Source organism: Balaenoptera ricei, chromosome 14 (genome assembly GCF_028023285.1).
Source record: "Balaenoptera ricei isolate mBalRic1 chromosome 14, mBalRic1.hap2, whole genome shotgun sequence".
NCBI classification, from domain to species: domain Eukaryota; kingdom Metazoa; phylum Chordata; class Mammalia; order Artiodactyla; family Balaenopteridae; genus Balaenoptera; species Balaenoptera ricei.
The window spans coordinates 94292555-94311028 of NC_082652.1; the positions used below are offsets into that span (position 1 = coordinate 94292555).

The 18474-nt window shown below is 51.2% G+C and overlaps 1 protein-coding gene across 1 annotated transcript in view; it reads right to left on the minus strand.

Moving 5' to 3' along the window:
- Nucleotides 1-10468, minus strand: part of PARD6G (par-6 family cell polarity regulator gamma) — a 104520-nt gene extending 94052 nt beyond the window's left edge. Inside the window, exon 1 of the mRNA XM_059893893.1 lies at nt 10226-10468. Within this exon, the coding sequence (XP_059749876.1) occupies nt 10226-10297 (72 nt within the window). The 5' untranslated portion in view covers nt 10298-10468. The remainder of the gene's footprint in view (nt 1-10225) is intronic.
- Between the last annotated feature and the right edge of the window lie 8006 nt (nt 10469-18474).

Sequence of the window (18474 nt, forward strand, 5' to 3'; positions counted from 1 at the left end):
TGCTCCTCGGCCTGGCGGTGACCAGAGTCTGCGACCCACCGGGCGGGCTGAGGAGGCACCACTGGTCAGCAGTGCGGTCGCATTCCTGGGAAACCGCTCCCAGCTCGGGGCGGCGCGGGGGGCGGGCGGCGGAGCACAGGACAGGTGGCTCCGAGCTCGAGACGAGCAGGGACGAAGCTGCTCCAGGGCAGCTCCTCTCCTGAGGATCCTCGACACACCGCTTCCCACAAGAGCATCCGGACGCACGGGCTTCCGCACCCCCTCGCAGGCCAAGGGAGCACCTTCTTGTGAAGTCTGGGTACCCTGCTCATCCCGCAGCTGTAGCTGCCGCCAGGAGCCAGGGGCCACCTCCTCCTCTGTGTGAAGGACCTTCCGGCAGGCAGAGTAGCCGGCTTTGCCCCGTAGCAGCAGCCCGTTATCATTCCAGGCCAGCGAGGGAAGTAAGGGCAGGGCCTGTGGGTGGGGAAGCAGTCGCTCAGGCCCCCAAGCGTGGAAAACAGGACACGAACATTACTCTAGTCTCCCAATTCCTCTAGCACGGCTGACCACGTAAAGGCAGCCGCTGAACGGTCGTCACAGTTCTCTCCCACAGCCCTTACCCAGGGGCCCCAGGGGCCTTCCACAGCAACACGCACCCCCAAACGAGGCCGTCGGGGGGCTTTCCGCCCCTGTGCATCCGTGCCCCACGTCCTGTCTCGGAAGCAAAGGCACGGAGAGATCTGCTCTGTAGACTGATGGACATACCATCCAGCTTTTGACAGGCACACTCACGCCGTGAAACGGAAAATAAACATGCCGGATCACCAGGCAGGACTTTTAGGGAGAGCGAAGAAATTCCCGAAGGCAAAGGATGCGGTTCACCAACATCCTCAGGTGTGCGAGTGGTGAGCTGCAGGGCGACACAGGCACACCCCCAGGTGAAGGCCACGTGAAGTTCCTGGCTCCACAGCCCGCCACGGTCAAGGCCGCCGTGAGGGTCTTCGTTCCGCGTGGGAAACTCAGACAGTTTTCAAAAGGACAACTGTGCACCGTCACCAAAGAGACTGTGGCAGAGGTAGAGGACACACGTACGGACACCAGGGGGGAAGCGGCGGGGGGGCGGTGGTGGGATGAACTCGGAGACTGGGATCGACACGTACACACTGATGTATATGAAACAGATGACTAATAAGAACCTGCTGTATAGAAAATAAATAAAATAAAATTCAAAAAAAAAAAGAGACTGTGGCATGAGCTGTCCTGGACCCGTTGAGCAGCACCAGGCCCGTCCTTGTTCATGTCGTGTCTCAGTTTCTCTCCGAGCACCTGGCCCAGCAGAAGGGCCCACACAAGGTAGTACGGGGTAAAGCGGGGCAGAGGAAGGCAGGACAGCAGCAACTCAAACTGCAGAATTAAATGAAGGACCGGGGTGGGGGGAGGCTTCCCTGGTGGGCCAGTGGGTAGGACTCCACACTCCCGATGCAGGGGGCCCGGGTTCCATCCCTGGTCGGGGAACTAGATCCTGCGTGCGTGCCGCATCTCAGAGTCTGCGTGCCGCAACTGACAGTCTGCATGCCACATCTCAGAGTCTGCGTGCTGCAACTAAAGATCCCGCACCCTGCAACTAAGACCTGGCGCAACCCAAATAAATAAATACATAAATATTTTTTTAAGTAAATAAATAAAGGAAGGACTAGGAAGGCCCTTCAATTCTGTAAGACAAATTCCTGATTTGTTTGGATTCAGTAATCAACAACTAATTAATAAGCTGTGGCTCAAGGCCTTTGGGAACTCCTTAACCCTCAGGACCCTACGACAGCTGCTCCACCCAAATCCACCCAAGTCCAGTGCTGCAGCCTGCACACCTGACACTCCAGAAGAGCCTCAGTGGGCTGTGCGCTAGCCTGACCAGGACCTCCGCCAGCCGGCCCCCAGCAGCATCGAGAACGGCTAGTGAAATTCACAGGCACGCTGAAGAGGAGCTCACAGGAGGCTTTGGCCACCTGGACCTCCAGCAACGCAGACGGATGCACAAGAATACTTTTTTTTTAAACATCTTTATTGGAGTATAATTGCTTTACAACGATGTGTTAGTTTCTGCTGTATAACAAAGTGAATCAGCTATACGTATACATATATCCCCATATCCCCTCCCCCTTGCCTCCTTCTCCCACCCCTCTAGGTGGTCACAAAGCACCGAGCTGATCTCCCTGTGCTATGCGGCTGCTTCCCACTAGCTATCTATTTTACATGTGGTAGTGTATGTATGTCCATGCCACTCTCTCACTTCGTCCCAGCTTACCCTTCCCCCTCCCGATGTCCTCAAGTCCATTCTCTACGTCTGCGTCTTTATTCCTGTCCTGCCCCTAGGTTCTTCAGAACCATTTTTTTTTTTAGATTCCATATATATGCACTAGCATACGGTATTTGTTTTTCTCTTTCTGACTTACTTCACTCTGTATGACAGACTCTAGGTCCGTCCACCTCAATACAAATAACTTAATTTCGTTTCTTTTTATGGCTGAGTAAAATTCCATTGTATGTATGTGCCACATCTTCTGCACAAAGGAATACTTTGAATCCATAAAAAACAGATCTCTGGATGCACACAACACGGACGGACGTCGCGCCTGAGAACCAGCGCGCTCATCTTTGGTGACAGAGACCCTGATGGTGGCTACGCGGGGGACGGGTGCTGACCGCACAGGGCACGAAGGAACCTCCTGAAGGCCGCAGTGTTCCACACTGTGATGGGCACAGTGCTCACCGGGTGTGCAAACACATACCATTTCCTCAAGCCACACGCCTGAGGTTAGTGTACTTTACTGTCACACACACCGCACTCCACACAGGAGAGGTTCCCTGGTGTGAGGCGGGGCTGGAACAGTTTCCTGAAAAGGCAGCTGTTTCAGCCTTGAGGCGCGGCAGAGCTTCCCCGGTAAGTGCAGGAGAGGATCAGGTCGCAGAAGGTCAGCCCGTGGACCCGGGGAGGGTGACAAACGAAGAATTTCACAGGGATGGGCCATGCAGGAGGCTCTGGGAGCTTTTCCCACCCTTTAAGCGACAAAAGCTTTTTTTACTTCCCTCAAGTAAAATGCCACACATATACCCCAAAATACAGAGCACATGGTCTGGCTGGGGATGGTGAGGGGAGCCCACCCCCTCTGCAGAGCCCCAGAGGAACACAGTCTTGGGGAGTCGGAGAGATGGATGGTGGGGTGCGGGAGACATATCCCTGGACCCCAGGAACCTGGGAAGCACTGAATTTAGGGGACAGGGAAAGGAGGCGTCAAAGGTAACTGCTGTCCCAGCTGTAACAGGGAGTGCCCTGTCCTGCTACCCCTATCCTATGGGTAACACAGGGCTGCCCAGGCGGCTCTGGCAGAGGAGGCAGGTAGGGCCAATGGGGTTTACGAGCAAGAGGGGTGAGCACCGCTCGTGGAGGTGCATGGGAGCTGGCTCTGACGACGTGCCCCGAGCTGGGCCCCTGCAGCTCTCAGCCGACAATTTAGCACTAAGGAAATAAGGAGACACTAACAACAGCAGCAATGTCCACGCGGACTTTTAAATCAGCTTCCTTTGAACTTCCAAATTTTCTCTTCTTTGTTCAGCTCATCTTCCACCCCGTTCTTTCCCTTCCCCTCCGTGGCACTAGCAGGCAGGGGACAAGGCCCCGGAACCCTCTCAGAGATGCCCTGGGAATAAGTCAATTGGTGAATCCAGCTTTGGTCACCTTCCTCAAAAAGCAGTTCTTTTTGAAAGTACCCTGACAGACCACTTCTGAACTAGTAGCTGTCAGGAAAATCATCTGGTTTCAACTCAACTAACATTTATTGGGTACCTACTGCATGCAAAGCACTGCTTGTCACATTTTAGCCGCTGAATTTTTTCCTTGGCGCGTGCTACTGAGAAACGCAGCACAGGGAGAGAGCTAGAGTCCCCAGATGCGTAAAAGTGGGGACCAGAGCCCAGCTGCTTCTGGAAGCAAGGCGGGGAGAAGATGTTCTGACTCATCTCAAAGCAGCCCGCGCAGGCACCGCTGTTGCTGACGCCAGAGAAGATAAGAGCAGTTCCTGGATGCCCGAGCACCGTGACTGGTCTTGCTATGTGGGCAGGATGGCCAGGGTGCACCGGAAGCCTCTGGTCTCAAGATGTGAAACTGTGGATTTGGTGACACTTTGGATATCAGAATTAAGGGCCCCGCATCCACCCACTCTGATATGCCCACCAGCGACTGATCCTTCATTGGATCACACGTTTTTAAGGTGGGGATGCTGGCTGTCTTGGTTACCTTTGTACCCCAGCACGAACCCCACACCTGTCACACTGTAGTTGCTCAGTAAAAGAATACATCAATGGATGGTAGGTTTTTAAGAGTAACTACTGAACACTGGACTTCCCTCAAGGCCACACGGCTAGAACCTGCTCCCGGGATGGAAGAAAAGTAGAACTTCCTCCCCCAAAGCACTAGGCCTAACCCTTCCAAACTCCAGATCCAGACAGCCCGAGAGGGACTGCCTCATTCTACACGGGGTGAGCTGTGAACACCTGCGTCAGTATCCGGACCTGGACTTGAGGGCCACAGACTGTCCATGGTAAAGAGCACGGGGTCTGGAGCCAAAGTGCCTGAGCTCGCTGACCCGGGCCAGCTTAGTGGAACCACTTTGATTTTTCAGTGTTCTCTTGTGTGATGGAGGTTAGAACAGAACCCATCTGGCAAGGTTGTGATGGGGATTAATGAATTATTATTTGTAATGTATTTAGAATATATATGTATGTGGTTAACCAAACATTAAGAAATACTTCTGAATGCAACCTCTACACAGAGGGCAGCATCCAGCCCGGACCATCTCTATAGCCCCAGTGTGTTCAGGGCAGCCTCAGACGAGGGCTACAGGCTGTGTGTCGGGGCTAGAAAGGGGCACAGCAACTCGCATTGCTCCCCAGGTTCACAGCTGAGGAGAAATCTGCCGAGAGGAAGTGGGGAGCCTATAAACATGGAAACGGCTAGTTGACCTAATGCAACTCCCAGACCGCTGAGGCCCCTTTCACAGATGCCTCTGCCGTCGTCATTCCAAGCTCCTTCCTTGCTTGCCTCTAAAAGTCCAGGAGGCCCCTTCATGGGAAAGAGGCAGGATGTCTCTCTATTTTCGCCGATTCAGGATGTGATTCACAAACATTAGAGCTCCTGACACCTAGAAGCAACCTTGAATGGCTGCATCTCCCAGGCCCTGACACTCCTTTCCTTCCCTAAAATTGGAAGAGCCCTCTATCTGAAATGTCATGGGTCCTAGGAAAGGGCTTGAACCCCTGCTAACTGGGGTGCCCCTAGGAAGGCCCATAGGGCTTTCTGCTGCTCACGGGCCACAGACCCACAGGAGGTAGGCAGCAACACCATCCGTGCCCACCAGACTGACACTCCCCACCTGGGTCCCTGATGAGAGTCTCCTCTAGATGCAACTTCCCAAATCAAGTTACAGAACCTGTTTAAACACAGACATGCACAGATACAACAAAACCGGAATCTTAAAAGGGTGTAGCCAAACACACAGGTGAGTCAAACCGTGTCAGGCGGTTCTCAACTGGCCCACAGGAGGCAAGTGCCCAGCCACCCGATGGGGAGGGCCTGGCCCAGGCTCCAGCCCCCAGATGGAAGGGCATGGCCAGGCAGCCAACAACCTCAGCAGAGACAAGATGTGGGACCACAGGGAACACTGTCACCTAGCACCATCTGCACTGATTGGAAAATCTCCTGTGGACAAGCGGCTCCATAACTCAGTAAAAAATAAGAACACTAACCAAAAAAAAAAAAAGAAGGGTGGAAAGAAACAGGCAGCTAAAAATAGACATACAAATAGCTAACAAATATAAGAATTTTCTATTCATTAATAACCCAAGAATACAAATTAAATGGGGTAGTGCTTCACTTATCTAAATGGGAAAGAATAAGAAAATACCCAGTACTGGAGGCAGGGAGAGGGCTAGATATGAAACAAGGTATACACATTTATAGAAGAGACTTTCTGGAAGTAAATTCAGCAATATGTACTCAAAGCCTTAAAAATGTGCATACTTTTCACTTAGTAATTTCACTTCTAGGAATCTGTCCTAAAGAAATAATAAAAGTTCTGCACTGAATTAAGGGAATCAGTATTCTTTGTATACTTTTTATGATATACATTCTACATGGACTCTTTATGTAAAGATTTAAATGCAAAGTTGTTATTCACAGCATTGTTTATTCTAGGAAAAAACTGGAAATAACCCAATAGGATATTAGTTAGATTAATTATGGTTTACACATAAGATGGAATACTACGTAGTCATGTCAAAAATATGTCTTCTAAAAATATTAATGACATGAGAAAACACTTTACACTTCACTGTTAAGTTGAAGGTGGAAACTTGAAGGCTACAGAATAATATACCTATAAAATATGACTCTGATTCTGTAAAACAAAGACATCTGCATGTATACATGCATATAAAGGGTCAGAAGGACATGCGACCACACTTTGGATGTGAGAATTACCCCCTTGTGCCTGTTATGGTTTCTACATTTTCTACAATGGTAATGCATTTGTTTAGAATGCAGAAAAGTCTCCAACATTATCTAAACCAAGCAGCCAAAACTGGATTAAAACCTTTAGAGGTGTTACTCTCCCCCCACACAATGGATACAACAAGCCATGGGGGTGTAAACACAGTCCTGGGTTCCTGTCACCAGCACCGTGACAAAGGCCATAAGATGACAGAAACACGGGGAAGGGGTCAGAGGATGCAGAAAGCTTGGCCTGGTGAAGACATCAGGTGGGCCTTGTAGGAGAGGGTCATCAGGATAGGGCAGATTCTTCGAGAAAACATTTCAGGTGGGGGTTAAGCCACATAAACGGGGTCCAGAGGCTGAAGAGAACACGGATGAGGCCTGAGGGGTAAGGAAACCAGGAAAAAATGGGCCTCATTTAACACAGGGGCCTCCAGCCAGAGGGTGAGGGCTCAGTGAAGAGCAGCTTGCGGACATGGGTAGCTGTGTTCCTCTAGGCTTTTCAGGCATGTGGCTCACAATGGCCCCGGGCGGCCTTCTGCCTTCTCCTCAAACAAGTCATCCCCAATTACTCTGCCCCTGTAGACCCCTCCCCCAGCACTGGCCTTCCTGCTGCCCCTCTGATGGGCCAAGACTTGCTCCCCTCGGCCTGAAACCTGCTCCCTCAGACAGCTGCACAGCCCCTCCCCACTGCAGGTCTTACAGGGAGAGAGGAAAAAGTCAGAGTGAGTGTGAAATGGTGGCCCCATTAACCAAAACTGGGGAATCAGAAGTGCGTGCACCTAGAGGGGTGGGATAGGGAAGGTGGGAGGGAGACACAGAGGGAGGAGATATGGGGATATATGTATACATATAGCTGATTCACTTTGTTATAAGGCAGAAACTAACACACCATTGTAAAGCAATTATACTCCAATACAGATGTTAAAAAAAAAAAAAAGAAGTGCATGCAGCTGGTGGGGAGAGAAATAGATGCATCACAGGTATTAAAACAGAAATGCTGGGGAAGAGTCAGGGGCTATATGATGGGGAAGAGCCACTAGGTCAAGATACTGTCTCTGTCTCCGAGGCTTTGGGAATTGACCAGCTGTGGCAGATGGCTAATGCCAAAAATTCTGAGAGGATCAGATTTTCAGACCTGATATCCTGAAATGCCACAGAATCCTGATCTGCAGTGCTTAACTCTTATAATTGTGGGTGCTCTGCAGTTTAAAAGTACTTCATTACTTCATTTGATCCTGGAAGGCTAGCAGAATAGGTACAATGACCATTTTACAGATGAAATAACTAAGGCTCAGAAGAGTAAAATAACTTGCCTGAAAACTCCAAAGGGTAGGTGGCAGAACTCCAAAGGGACTCAGCTCCCGGGCACCACTTTCTCCACATACAAACCCAGGTGTTACGGTGCTACCTTTAGATGGTAGAAAGACATCACTGTCGTAACGTTTGGCCTCCCATATTTCGACATCAGCAGCTGGACTAAGGCTCCCTGCAGAGATGGACTCCATGCGTGCAAGTGTTCACTACCAAGTGGGTGGGTGGGAGGGCGTGTACAGAGGGACGAGCCACGTGGACCCTCTGGACAAACAGTAAGGCAAGCCCCCTCTTCCGAAAGGGCCGGGGTTGGTCGTGGTGGTGTGTGTATAACCAGCCAGCCCAGCAGGGCCCAGGCTGGTGTGGCCTGCCAGGGGCGCTCCCAAATTCAACCGAAACTTTCGCTCTGCCACTCGCCCCCAGTGGAGCATTCAATGCATCTGAACTTGAACCCAGGCTTGGGCCATGGGGCAGTGCCCCTTCCTCACTGGGGAGTTAAGAAGGTGGGGCACCCTGAGGCAACCCGTTGGGCCACCCAAATGCCCACAGCCCCCAGCTCCCCAGGAGAGGCAAAGGCAGACTCCTACTCTCCAGTCCCCAGGGGCCCTCACAGTGTCCACAGTCCAGAGCTGCAGGATAAGGCCTGGTGAGGACATTTCCTCCAGGGCTGTCCCTCTGGACGGACCCTCTGGAGTTGCATCTGGTCAGGCAGCTGCAAGCCGCCCGTGGCTACTGAGCACAGGGAATGTGGCCAGTGAGACTCAGGAACAGCATGTGATGTTAATCACTTAGAAGCAAACTGCCACCGTGAAAGGGCAGCAGGAGGTACCCTTGCGATCGAAGTGGTCTGTGTTGTGACCGTGCTGGGTCTCAGGAATGCGCACACGACAAAAGTGTGTGACCCAAAAACACCCCGTGAACAAGTCTGATGAGGCCCTGGATGTGACACTGTGATACAAGATGTTACCTTTGGGGAAGTCTCTGTATTCTTTTTCACAACTGCCTGTTAATCGATGATGATCTCAAAATAAACAGTTAAAACGAAACACCACACGTGCTCAGTGGCTATTGCAGGGGACAATGAGCCACCTTCCCACTGAGTTGAAGAAACGTCAATTACTTGGGGCTCCCACTCAACGCCTGTCGGTTCTTCTCCCCCACACAACTCATAGCGGGCACTTCTGATTCCGGGGTGTGGGCACTCTGCGGCTAAAAGCGGGGAGGAGTGCGGGTCGAGGGTCCCAGAATTAGCATACGGGGTACTTAGAGATGAGGGGTTCCGAAAAAGACTGTCCAACAAGATGGTGATGAAATGCCGCAACTCACTGCAGTGGGGTTCCCGCAGAGAATCCCCCGTCCTCGGAGGAAGCCCTGTAACTCCTTCGCCAAAGGACGCCCCTTGGCCGGTAGGGGCAGCCCAGGCAGGGGGCCGCCGGGTTCGTCTTCCCAGAGACCGGACCGGGGCACACACGCCCCGCGACCCAAGCGTGCACAGAGTTGGAGGTCAGAACCCACCCTCGAGTCCGGCCCCCTCCCACCAACCACTCAGTCTCCTCCGCCTTGCTTGACCGAGGCGGGGGCCGCGCAGAGGACGGGCGAGAGCCGGACCCCAGGCAGCGGTAAGCTGGGCCCCCTCCCTCCAGGACCCTGAACAACTGCAGCTCCTGCTCTGCCGCGGGGTCCACCACTGAGACCCTCGCAGACAAAAGCGTCTGCCGCGAAGTAGCCGCCCCCGCAAAGGGCAGAAGCGCCAGATCCTATCAGCCAATTACCCAAACGCGCACAGCAACCCGCAAGTTCGGGCACGCTGGGGCCGGGGCGCGGGCAGCGGGAGGGGCCGCCGGCCCGGCGCGCCCGGGCAATCTGGGCCTGGGGCGCGCCGGGAGGCTGAGGGACTGGTACAGAGGGCCGGGCCGGGGGCTGGGGGGCCGGGCCGGGGATCGGGGACCGGCTGCCCGTCTCCCCTCACCGGTTCCGAGACTCCTCCTCAATGAAGGAGGCGGCGCGGCCAGGGCCCTCCCCTGGCCCGGGCCCCCGAGGCCCCTCCACGGCCCCGAATCCGAGCAGCCCCCGGGTCGCCCCGGAAATGTCGCCCCTCCACCGTGCGGCGCGCCGGGTCGCCGCCAGCTTGTGGAACAAAAGAGCCGCTCTCGCAGAGGGTCAGGCGGCCGCGCGGCCCTCCGAGCGCCGGGGCTCCAGCTGAACCCTATCGGGGTGCCGGGCTTTGTGCGCGCGCAGGGGCGGGAAGGATCGCGGGACCCCTGCACATCCCACGGACGGCGCCGCGTTCCAAAGTTGGCGCCGGCCCGTCTCGCACCTCCCAGTCCCCTTCGGGGTGCCCATTCATTCGCGGGGGTGGGGGGCGCAGACCGCCGGCCCCCGGCTCACCTTGCTCTTGACTTCCACCGCGCTGCAGTCGTAGAAGCGCAGGGTCTGAGACTTGTGGAAACTCCGGTTCATGGTTCCGGCCCCGCTTAGCCTCGTCTTCGCCCTCGCTCCTCGCTACGGGGGCTGCAGAAGGACCCCGGGTGCAATACCCGCCGCCGCGGCCCCGACCCCGGCCCGCGCTCGCTCGGCCGCGGGGCAGCTAGAGTGCAGCGGCCCGAGCTGGGCTGGCCGCGCGCCTTGGGCACTCCAGGGGCCGCGCGCGGGAGGAGCGGGGGAAGCCGGCGCGCGCCGCCCCGAGGACCCGCCCCCCGAGCCCCTAGAACCCACGTCCCGCCCCGAGCCCAGAGGATCCGCCACCAATCCCCGCCCCGCGCCCAGAGCATCCGCCGCCAATCCCCGCCCCGCACCCAGAGGACCCGCCCCCACGCCCCGCCCCGCGCGCCGACGACCTGCCCCGCGTCGCCAGCACTCGTACCCCGAGGACACGCCCGGAGCTCGGAGGACACGCCCCCACGAGCCCCAAGGGCCCACGTCCTGCTCCGCGTCCCGTGGATCCGTCGCCAATCCCTGCCCCGCGTCCCGAGGACCTGTTCCCCGAGGACACGCCCCACGCCGAGAAAACCGGCTCGCGTTCCCGAGGACCCGCCCCACGAGCCTCAAGGCCCAGACTCGCGCCCTGAGGATCCACCTCCCGAGCCTGGAGGACACGCCCCCTGCCCCGAGGACTCACCCAACGCCCCGCCCAGGGCTCGCGGACCCGCCCAGGGCTCGCCGACCCGCCCCCCCAGAACCCGCCGCCAATCCCCGCCCTGTGCCCCGAAGACCCTCCCCCAGCCCCGCCCCGCGGACCCGCCCCCAAAGACGCCTCGCCCGGGTAGGTGCGTGCTCCAGTCCGCAAAATCAAGAGCGGGGAAGAGACGCCGCGCTGACCCACGCGGGGCGCCTCATTCCCACCTCGGCGCCCACGCTTTTTCTCCCTTGCTCGCTCCCGCCAAGCTTGTGTTTGCCTCCACCAGTCGGCCAAGGAGGGGGGCTGATTTTGGGTGATCTTTAACGTTGTCTTGGATGATAGGGGAATCATAGGAGGCGTGACGCCCTTGGGTCCACGTGTCCGTAGGAGCTGCCAGGTGGTAGATGGTCTGGGCGAAGGTTCTGCCCGAGGCAAACTCCTAAGGCATAGTCTAGCACAGGCCGAAGTAAAGGGATAGGGAAGGGTCAGAAGCATCTTATAGGCCTGTCTGATGAGGAGGAAAACTTCTGCCACGGCTGGTAGAAAAAAGAACATGTTAGGAGAAAGAGGTCATCCGTTGTTAGCAATGACATGAGTACTTATTATCTAGAGAGCTCTGGAAGCGGGGCTGCCAAAACCAACATCCTCGCTCTTGAGGAATTTGTAATGAAGCTAAGAACACAGGACAAATAGGTGTTTCAAAATTATTGTAAAGTATACTATACGAGTTTACAATCCAATTTTAGTTTATTATGTAATTTTTCTTAGTGTAAATTCATAGGAGGAAAAGGAAGAGGAAATACAAACATGCTAATTTAATTATTATACATACAGAAGGGTGTGTTAGTTAAATGTATGGTTTTATATGTAATCAAGGACTTCCTTGGTAGCGCAGTGGTTAAGAATTCGCCTGCCAATGCAGGGGACACCGGTTCCGTCCCTGGTCCGGGAAGATCTCACATGCCACGGAGCAACTAAGCCCGTGCCCCACAACTACTGAGCCTGAGCTCTAGAGCCCGTGAGCCACAACTACTGAGCCCGCGTGCCACGACCACTGAAGCCTGTGCGCCTAGAGCCAGTGCTCCGCGACAAGAGAAGCCACCGCAATGAGAAGCCCATGCACCGCAACGAAGAGTAGCCCCAGCTCGCCGCAACTAGAGAAAGCCCACATGCAGCAACAAAGACCCAACGCAGCCAAAAATAAATAAATAAAAAATAAATTTCTAAAAAAAAATTAAACTACGTTAAAAAATAAATGTAATCAAGAACAAATTTAGGAAACAATATAACCCCTCCAAATTTTCAGAACATTTTATGTATATATATATAGAGAGAGAGAGAGAGAGAGTGTGAAACGAATGCAAACACGTTGTGAAATACTTATTAAATTCTATAGACAGAAAAAATAAAGTAAATAGGAACTGAGAGTATATATATATATATATATATATATATATATATATATACATCTGTCATGCCTGTAAATGTGAATGAGATAAAATTCACCTACTTTAAGACTTTCAGATTTGTTCACTAAGTTCACTAAGTGTTTACTTAGTCAAAAACAGTAAACAAGAGGGGCCCTCCCTGATGGTCCAGTGGCTCAGACTCCGCGCTCCCAATGCAGGGGGCCCACGTTTGATCCCTGGTCAGGGCACTGGATCCTGCACGCCGCAACGAAGATCCCCAAGGGGCAACGAAGATCCCCGCATGCAGCAACTAAGACCGACGCAGCCAAATAAATAAATAAATAAATATTTTTTTAAAAAAACGGTAAACAAGAGACATAACTACAACAAAGTGACATAGAAAGGATAAAATTTAAAATATCAGTAAAAGGGAGAAAATGGGGGTTCTTAATTTAAGATTATGTTGCTTTAGGGACAAAGGCATTACCTCATTTAATGAAAATGAGCCTTCAGATACCACAGATGAGAGGATTTTTTTTTTAAGGAAAACAAGTCATATGGGCAAAATTTTTCTTTGGGAATAATGTTATTCCTTACTCCTGTTATATTAAGCTTACTCAGTCATTGTACAGACTTTAGACATCTCTTACGTGATATTTAAGTAAAAAGCTCTATATCTTGGACACACACACAAAAGGAAATGAGCCTTCATAATGGAAATGGTCCTTCATAATGAAAAATGGTATATGCCAACATGAAGATCTAATACATATGAACGCTACATGGATCAGCGTCCATAAAACAAAATGGCAGGAAATAGAATGGGAAATTGACTAATGTACCTTTGTTAAAATGCGCAGTAATAGGTAACGAATAGTAAACGTAGTCATTTGAACTTATATAACTATTGAATTCTGTGCCTAAATACAGACAATGGTCCTTTTGCAGTTTTCATAGAACATCCACAAAATAACTGTGTATCAGGACATATGTTAGGACAGGGCCACATGCTACGGCCCACGTGCCAAATCTGCTCTGCTGCTTGATTTTGTAAATAAGGTTTTATTGGAACACAGGGATGCTCATTCTTTCACGTCTGTGGCTGGCTTTGTGCTCCAGGTGCAAAGCTGAATAGCTGAGAGGGAGACTGCATGGATCACAAACTCAAAAACCTTTGCAGTCTTGCCCATTATACAAAAAGTTTGCTGATCCCTAAATTAGTTTGTAAACACTAATAATTCCAAAGTATAAAAAAAGAGTATTGATATGTATGTATCAATATATAGATAGATAGATATTGATATGTATATGTGGTCACAATGTTTTAAAAATAGGAATGAAAGAAAAAATGAGAAAATAAACACCACAACAAAAATCCTTACTGTCTGGAAACGTTTTATGAACTCAGACTGTTATGAAAATACACACACCTTGAATAAATGAGTAAATAAAAATCAGATTAAAATATCTAAAGTAATAATGAAAAACCATAGATCGGAGTGTATATGATATAGTTCAAGTAGTGCTCAGAGGAAAATGTTATAGTAAGTAATTATGCTAATAAATAAGTGAGAATGAAAATAAATGAGTAAAAGATCAAATTTAAAAATTTAAAACAATAACAATAAAATAAAATTGTAGGATGGGAAGTAGAAAGATTGAATTAGGAAAAGAATAATAGAATCAATAAATAAATGCAGGAGGTGGCTTTTTGAAAAAAACAAATAAATATTAGGTAACCTAACCAATTAAAAAATTATTATCAAATATACTATAAATGACTATAATTTATAAGTTATGTAATTATAAATGTACTATAAGTTCATTGTAAAAGAAATCTGGAGAATACAAACACATAATAGAAAAAAGTTAAAATCACCCATAATCATACTACTCAGCAATCAACTGTATTACCTTTTTGGTATATTTTACCTGTATTTCATTTTTCTGCATATATATTTATATATTTCACAACATTTTGATCATGCTGTTTAACCAGCTTCACAACCTGTTTTTTTTTTAACCTCATGTTATATAAAAAACATTTTCATTAAATGTTCTTAGAAAATATAGTTTTTAATAACTGCATATATGAATACAGGTATAATTTTTAATCGTTCCATTATTGAATATTTAGAATGTTTCCAATGTTTACGTTTTATATAATGCTGTGTTTGTTGAATTCTCTTATTTCTGATTTCATTAGAATCAACTCCTAAAAATGGAATTACTAGGCCATAAATCACACCTATCCCTAAACCCTTCAATATAGATTGCCAAACTGCAGTACGCAAAATCTAATTTTCATTTCCTTTTACTAAATATGCTGTTACATGCCAGGGACTACAATCAGAGAGGCAGCGATTCACGGCCCCCGCCCTTAAGAGAAGGGCGGCCAGTGGTCCAGACATGTAGACAGAGTTCCACAACAAGGCACAAGTGAAGTAAGCAGACAAACAAAATGCTGAGAAATTTCCACAGAGAGTCAGGAGAAAACTGTTCCAGACAGCAGGCTGAGGATGTCCACTTGTCTGAAAGCTAGAAAGGACCTGGTATATTAGTTTGCCATCTATGCGAAACTTAATAAATTCCAGGTAGAACAGAAAAATGTCAAAGAGATACACAGTGGGCAAGTGGGAGAGTAAACTGTGTACAGAGGTGCTGACTTTCTCTCAAAGGGAAATTTCCTAAACTGAATGCAGGTCTTTGGCCCCGAGGAGAGTCCCAGGTCATGGCTGACAGTGGGCACCTTCGTCTGGTGCGGGTAGGAGAAGTTCCGGGCATGCTCGCGGTGAGCTCCCACCCAGACATTTTAAGAAGGAGGGATAGAGGCAGAGGGGGGGTGAGCAGCACCCTTGTGGCAGAAGAGAGAGGAGAGGCTGGAAGCCACAGGAATCCAGGCTTGGTGGAGGAGAGATCATCTCTGCCACGTGTGTGGCCCATGTGGTCCGAGGCCCCATAGCACGTGTTCCCGTGGCACTTGTTAGTGATCGCGCAGGCCCGCTGCAGCACGATCTGCACCTGAACATCTGCACCCTTTCTCACCCATCTCTCATCTCATCTGTTGCCGGTCACTTGTTGGTTGGCGTGGTCAGCAGGAGGAAAGGCTGGGAAAGCTGCCTGGCCACATGTGGAGGCTGAGTGTCCAGCTGAGACTTGAACAGGATCCTTTAGAGCTTCAAGGCTGTGGGTGGGTTGGGTGTAGACAAACCAACTTGCCTAGCGGAGCCTTCGGGTGGAAAAATCTCTTCAAAGTTCAGAAGCATAATTGAAAAGCTCTCCACAGGTCCTGGCCTGACACACACCATGGGGTCACAGAGCCCTGGGAGGCCTCGTTGGGAGGCTCTCTATGGCTGGCAGGTGCATGCTTGCCCCACAGGCCAGATACAAGATATTGATTGCTGTTCCGTTAGTTGTCTCTGAGCTAGCTGCCTCAGTCAGGTATCCAGAGATTTAAATGAAGTTAAATTTGGAGTCTCTCAGCAGAGGTGTTGGGAGTGTGCGGAGGCCTTATATTTCCATTGTGCGTCCTGCAGGCATCTTATGAAGGACCTGGATCCAGGTCAACTTGGACAAGTCACTTAACTGAGCTTCAGCTTTCTTTCTTTGTAAGGTAGGCACCACAGTGCTTCCCTCGCCTACTCCAAGGCGATATCCTGGCAACAAGAGGACACCATGTGGGCCCACTTTGAAATCTTTAAAGAGGTCTGCCAATAAAAATGACTGGAGGCCGCGATGAAGAGTGGCCCCCGCTTGCCACAACTAGAGAGAGCCCTCGCACAGAAACGAAGACCCAACACAGCCATAAATAAATAAATAAATAAAATTAAAAAAAAAAAAAAAAAAAAAAATGACTGGAGGTTGCACCTTCCTTCCCAGCAATGCCTCACCTGGTCTGGGGTGGAGAGGGTGTCAGGAGTGAGCACATTGCCCTTGAGATGAATGGACACAGCCCAGCCAGAGGTTTTCCTTCACTGAGGCCCGGGCTGCCGAGGTCCACACTGTCCATGTACACAGGCTCGTTTCAGATGGAGACTGAGAAGGGAAATAGGCAGGTGTAAGGGTGCAGTCCTCCTCAGATCTTTGGCTTCAAATAATCCATCCCAAACTGGTACCCGAGAACCCCAGTATCAAAAAGGAAACATGCTATAGACCCCGAAAATGTGTTTCCCAAAAGGCCTAGGTTTGCCCTCACAGTCATCAGTATCTAAAATGGAAGTAGCAGTACACTTAAAATCTTAAACTTCTAGGTACTCGGGGACCAAAGGCATTTTCATCAGAAAGAAAAGGGATTTAATAATGAAACCACAGAGAGAGAAATTGTTTTCAAGCCCCTGATAAGAGAGGGGAGAAGTGTCAACCTCATGGGAGTTGCAGAATCAGCAGTTAGGATTTTCGGATGCCAACTCTGGGGGAGAAGAGACTCCAGCCTGTACCCTCCCCGCCCCTCTTCCGCGGTATGCCTGGTTAGGAGGTGAGTCCTGCAGGCACGGTGGCCCCTGGGCTGGCCGGAGCGGCAGGGTGAGTGCAGGGGTCCCTGGACAGAACAGTTTACCCTCCCTCCCCAGAGACACCTGGCAATGTCTGGAGGGTGGGCTAGCGGCAGGTGGCCAGGGACGCTGCTAAACACACTGCAATGCCCAGGACAAAGCCCACCGCAGGGAGCGATTCAGCCCAGAATGTCAGCAGTGCTGAGGGTGAGAAACCTATGCACGTGGCAATGCTGGCCTCCAGGAGAAGCTCGGGAGACAGCCCAACCCCCTTCCTGCCCACAAGGGGGCGATGGTCCTCTCCTGTAGCTTGCTCCGATTTAAGGGCCTTTTGCTGTCCGCTGCTGGTGAGTGACCCGGTGCCCTGGCTTTAGGGGTCGGGGCCTGAGGGCCTCGTTAGCTCCCCGAATTCTGTGCACTCAGAGTGCGCTTCGCCCCCACGCTCCCCGCTGTTGCAGAGCAGGGTCTGCAAAGCCAGAGGGAGTGGCTGCTGGATTTGGCGCTAGCAGGCTTGGTCTTGGCGTCACTGGTAATGTACAGTGTGATATTTGGGGTAGAAAGAGACAAATCAGGCCGATTAGTAGCCAGGTGATGGCTGCTCTGTGGAGCGCCCCTGAGTCGCGAGACCCCAGGGTCAACTGATAAGTAGCAGAGGTGTGACCAAGACGCAGCCTCACACCCTACTCCACGGCCTGGGCCTTTCGGAGCTGACCTCTTCAGAAGGCTCTCCCAGGCGCAGACCACCCCATCCCCAAGCCCCAGCACGCTGGCCACTCCGCACTGGACATCTAGGGGCAGTGCGGGGTGTGGTGTCCACACCAGACCAAAGTCCAGGTCAGAGGGGCTCAGCCTGAGGCTGAAAGGAGATGGATGGATCAGTAGGTTAGTGGCCGTATCTCTTGGGAGGGAATCACAGGGAATTTTTACTTCTTCTCAGTTATCTTCTGCATTTTAAAAACTTCTGCCATAAGTACGAATTTCTGTAATCAAAACCTTATTAGAGTGGAAGCTTAGTGGGGCAACTTTGCAAAAGGACCTTGCCTGACTCTTGACCCGCCTGTGTGCCTAAATGCACATGAAGTTGGGGGCTTGGTCAGCAGTGGTGACCTCCTGAAACTATTTACAACCTGTAAACGATGTGTGCTCCTCCACGGGATGCCTCAGTTCTGTGATTCTCAGGTTCTTCTTCTGTGGAGAAAGAGGGCAGATATGTTCTACAAATGTCCACAATTCCCCGTGGAGAATGTACCTCTGGGCATGAACATGTGCTGGAGTGGCATGATGCTGGTGTCTGCCCCTCACAGCTCAATCTCAAAAACTCCAAGCAGAACTACCTATTTTATATTTTTCTTCCCTTCTGAAGACATTGGCTGGCACTTGGCCTTGGTCCAGGGTGTACGCCTTCTTCAGGACGGGGCTTTGAGAGGGTCCACACGCCCCTCCTTCCCAGCCACACACCTTCTTTTCCTTGAAGAAAGCTTGTAGAAGCTCTCCCTTCTCCTACTTTGCCAGCAAAGCAGCTGCTTCGTCCTCTTCTGTAACCTGGGCTCTCCCACCTGTCTTCAGTTTTTCATGTGCTCATAGCTGGCTAGAAACCTGCCAGGGGTGTTTTTCAGACGA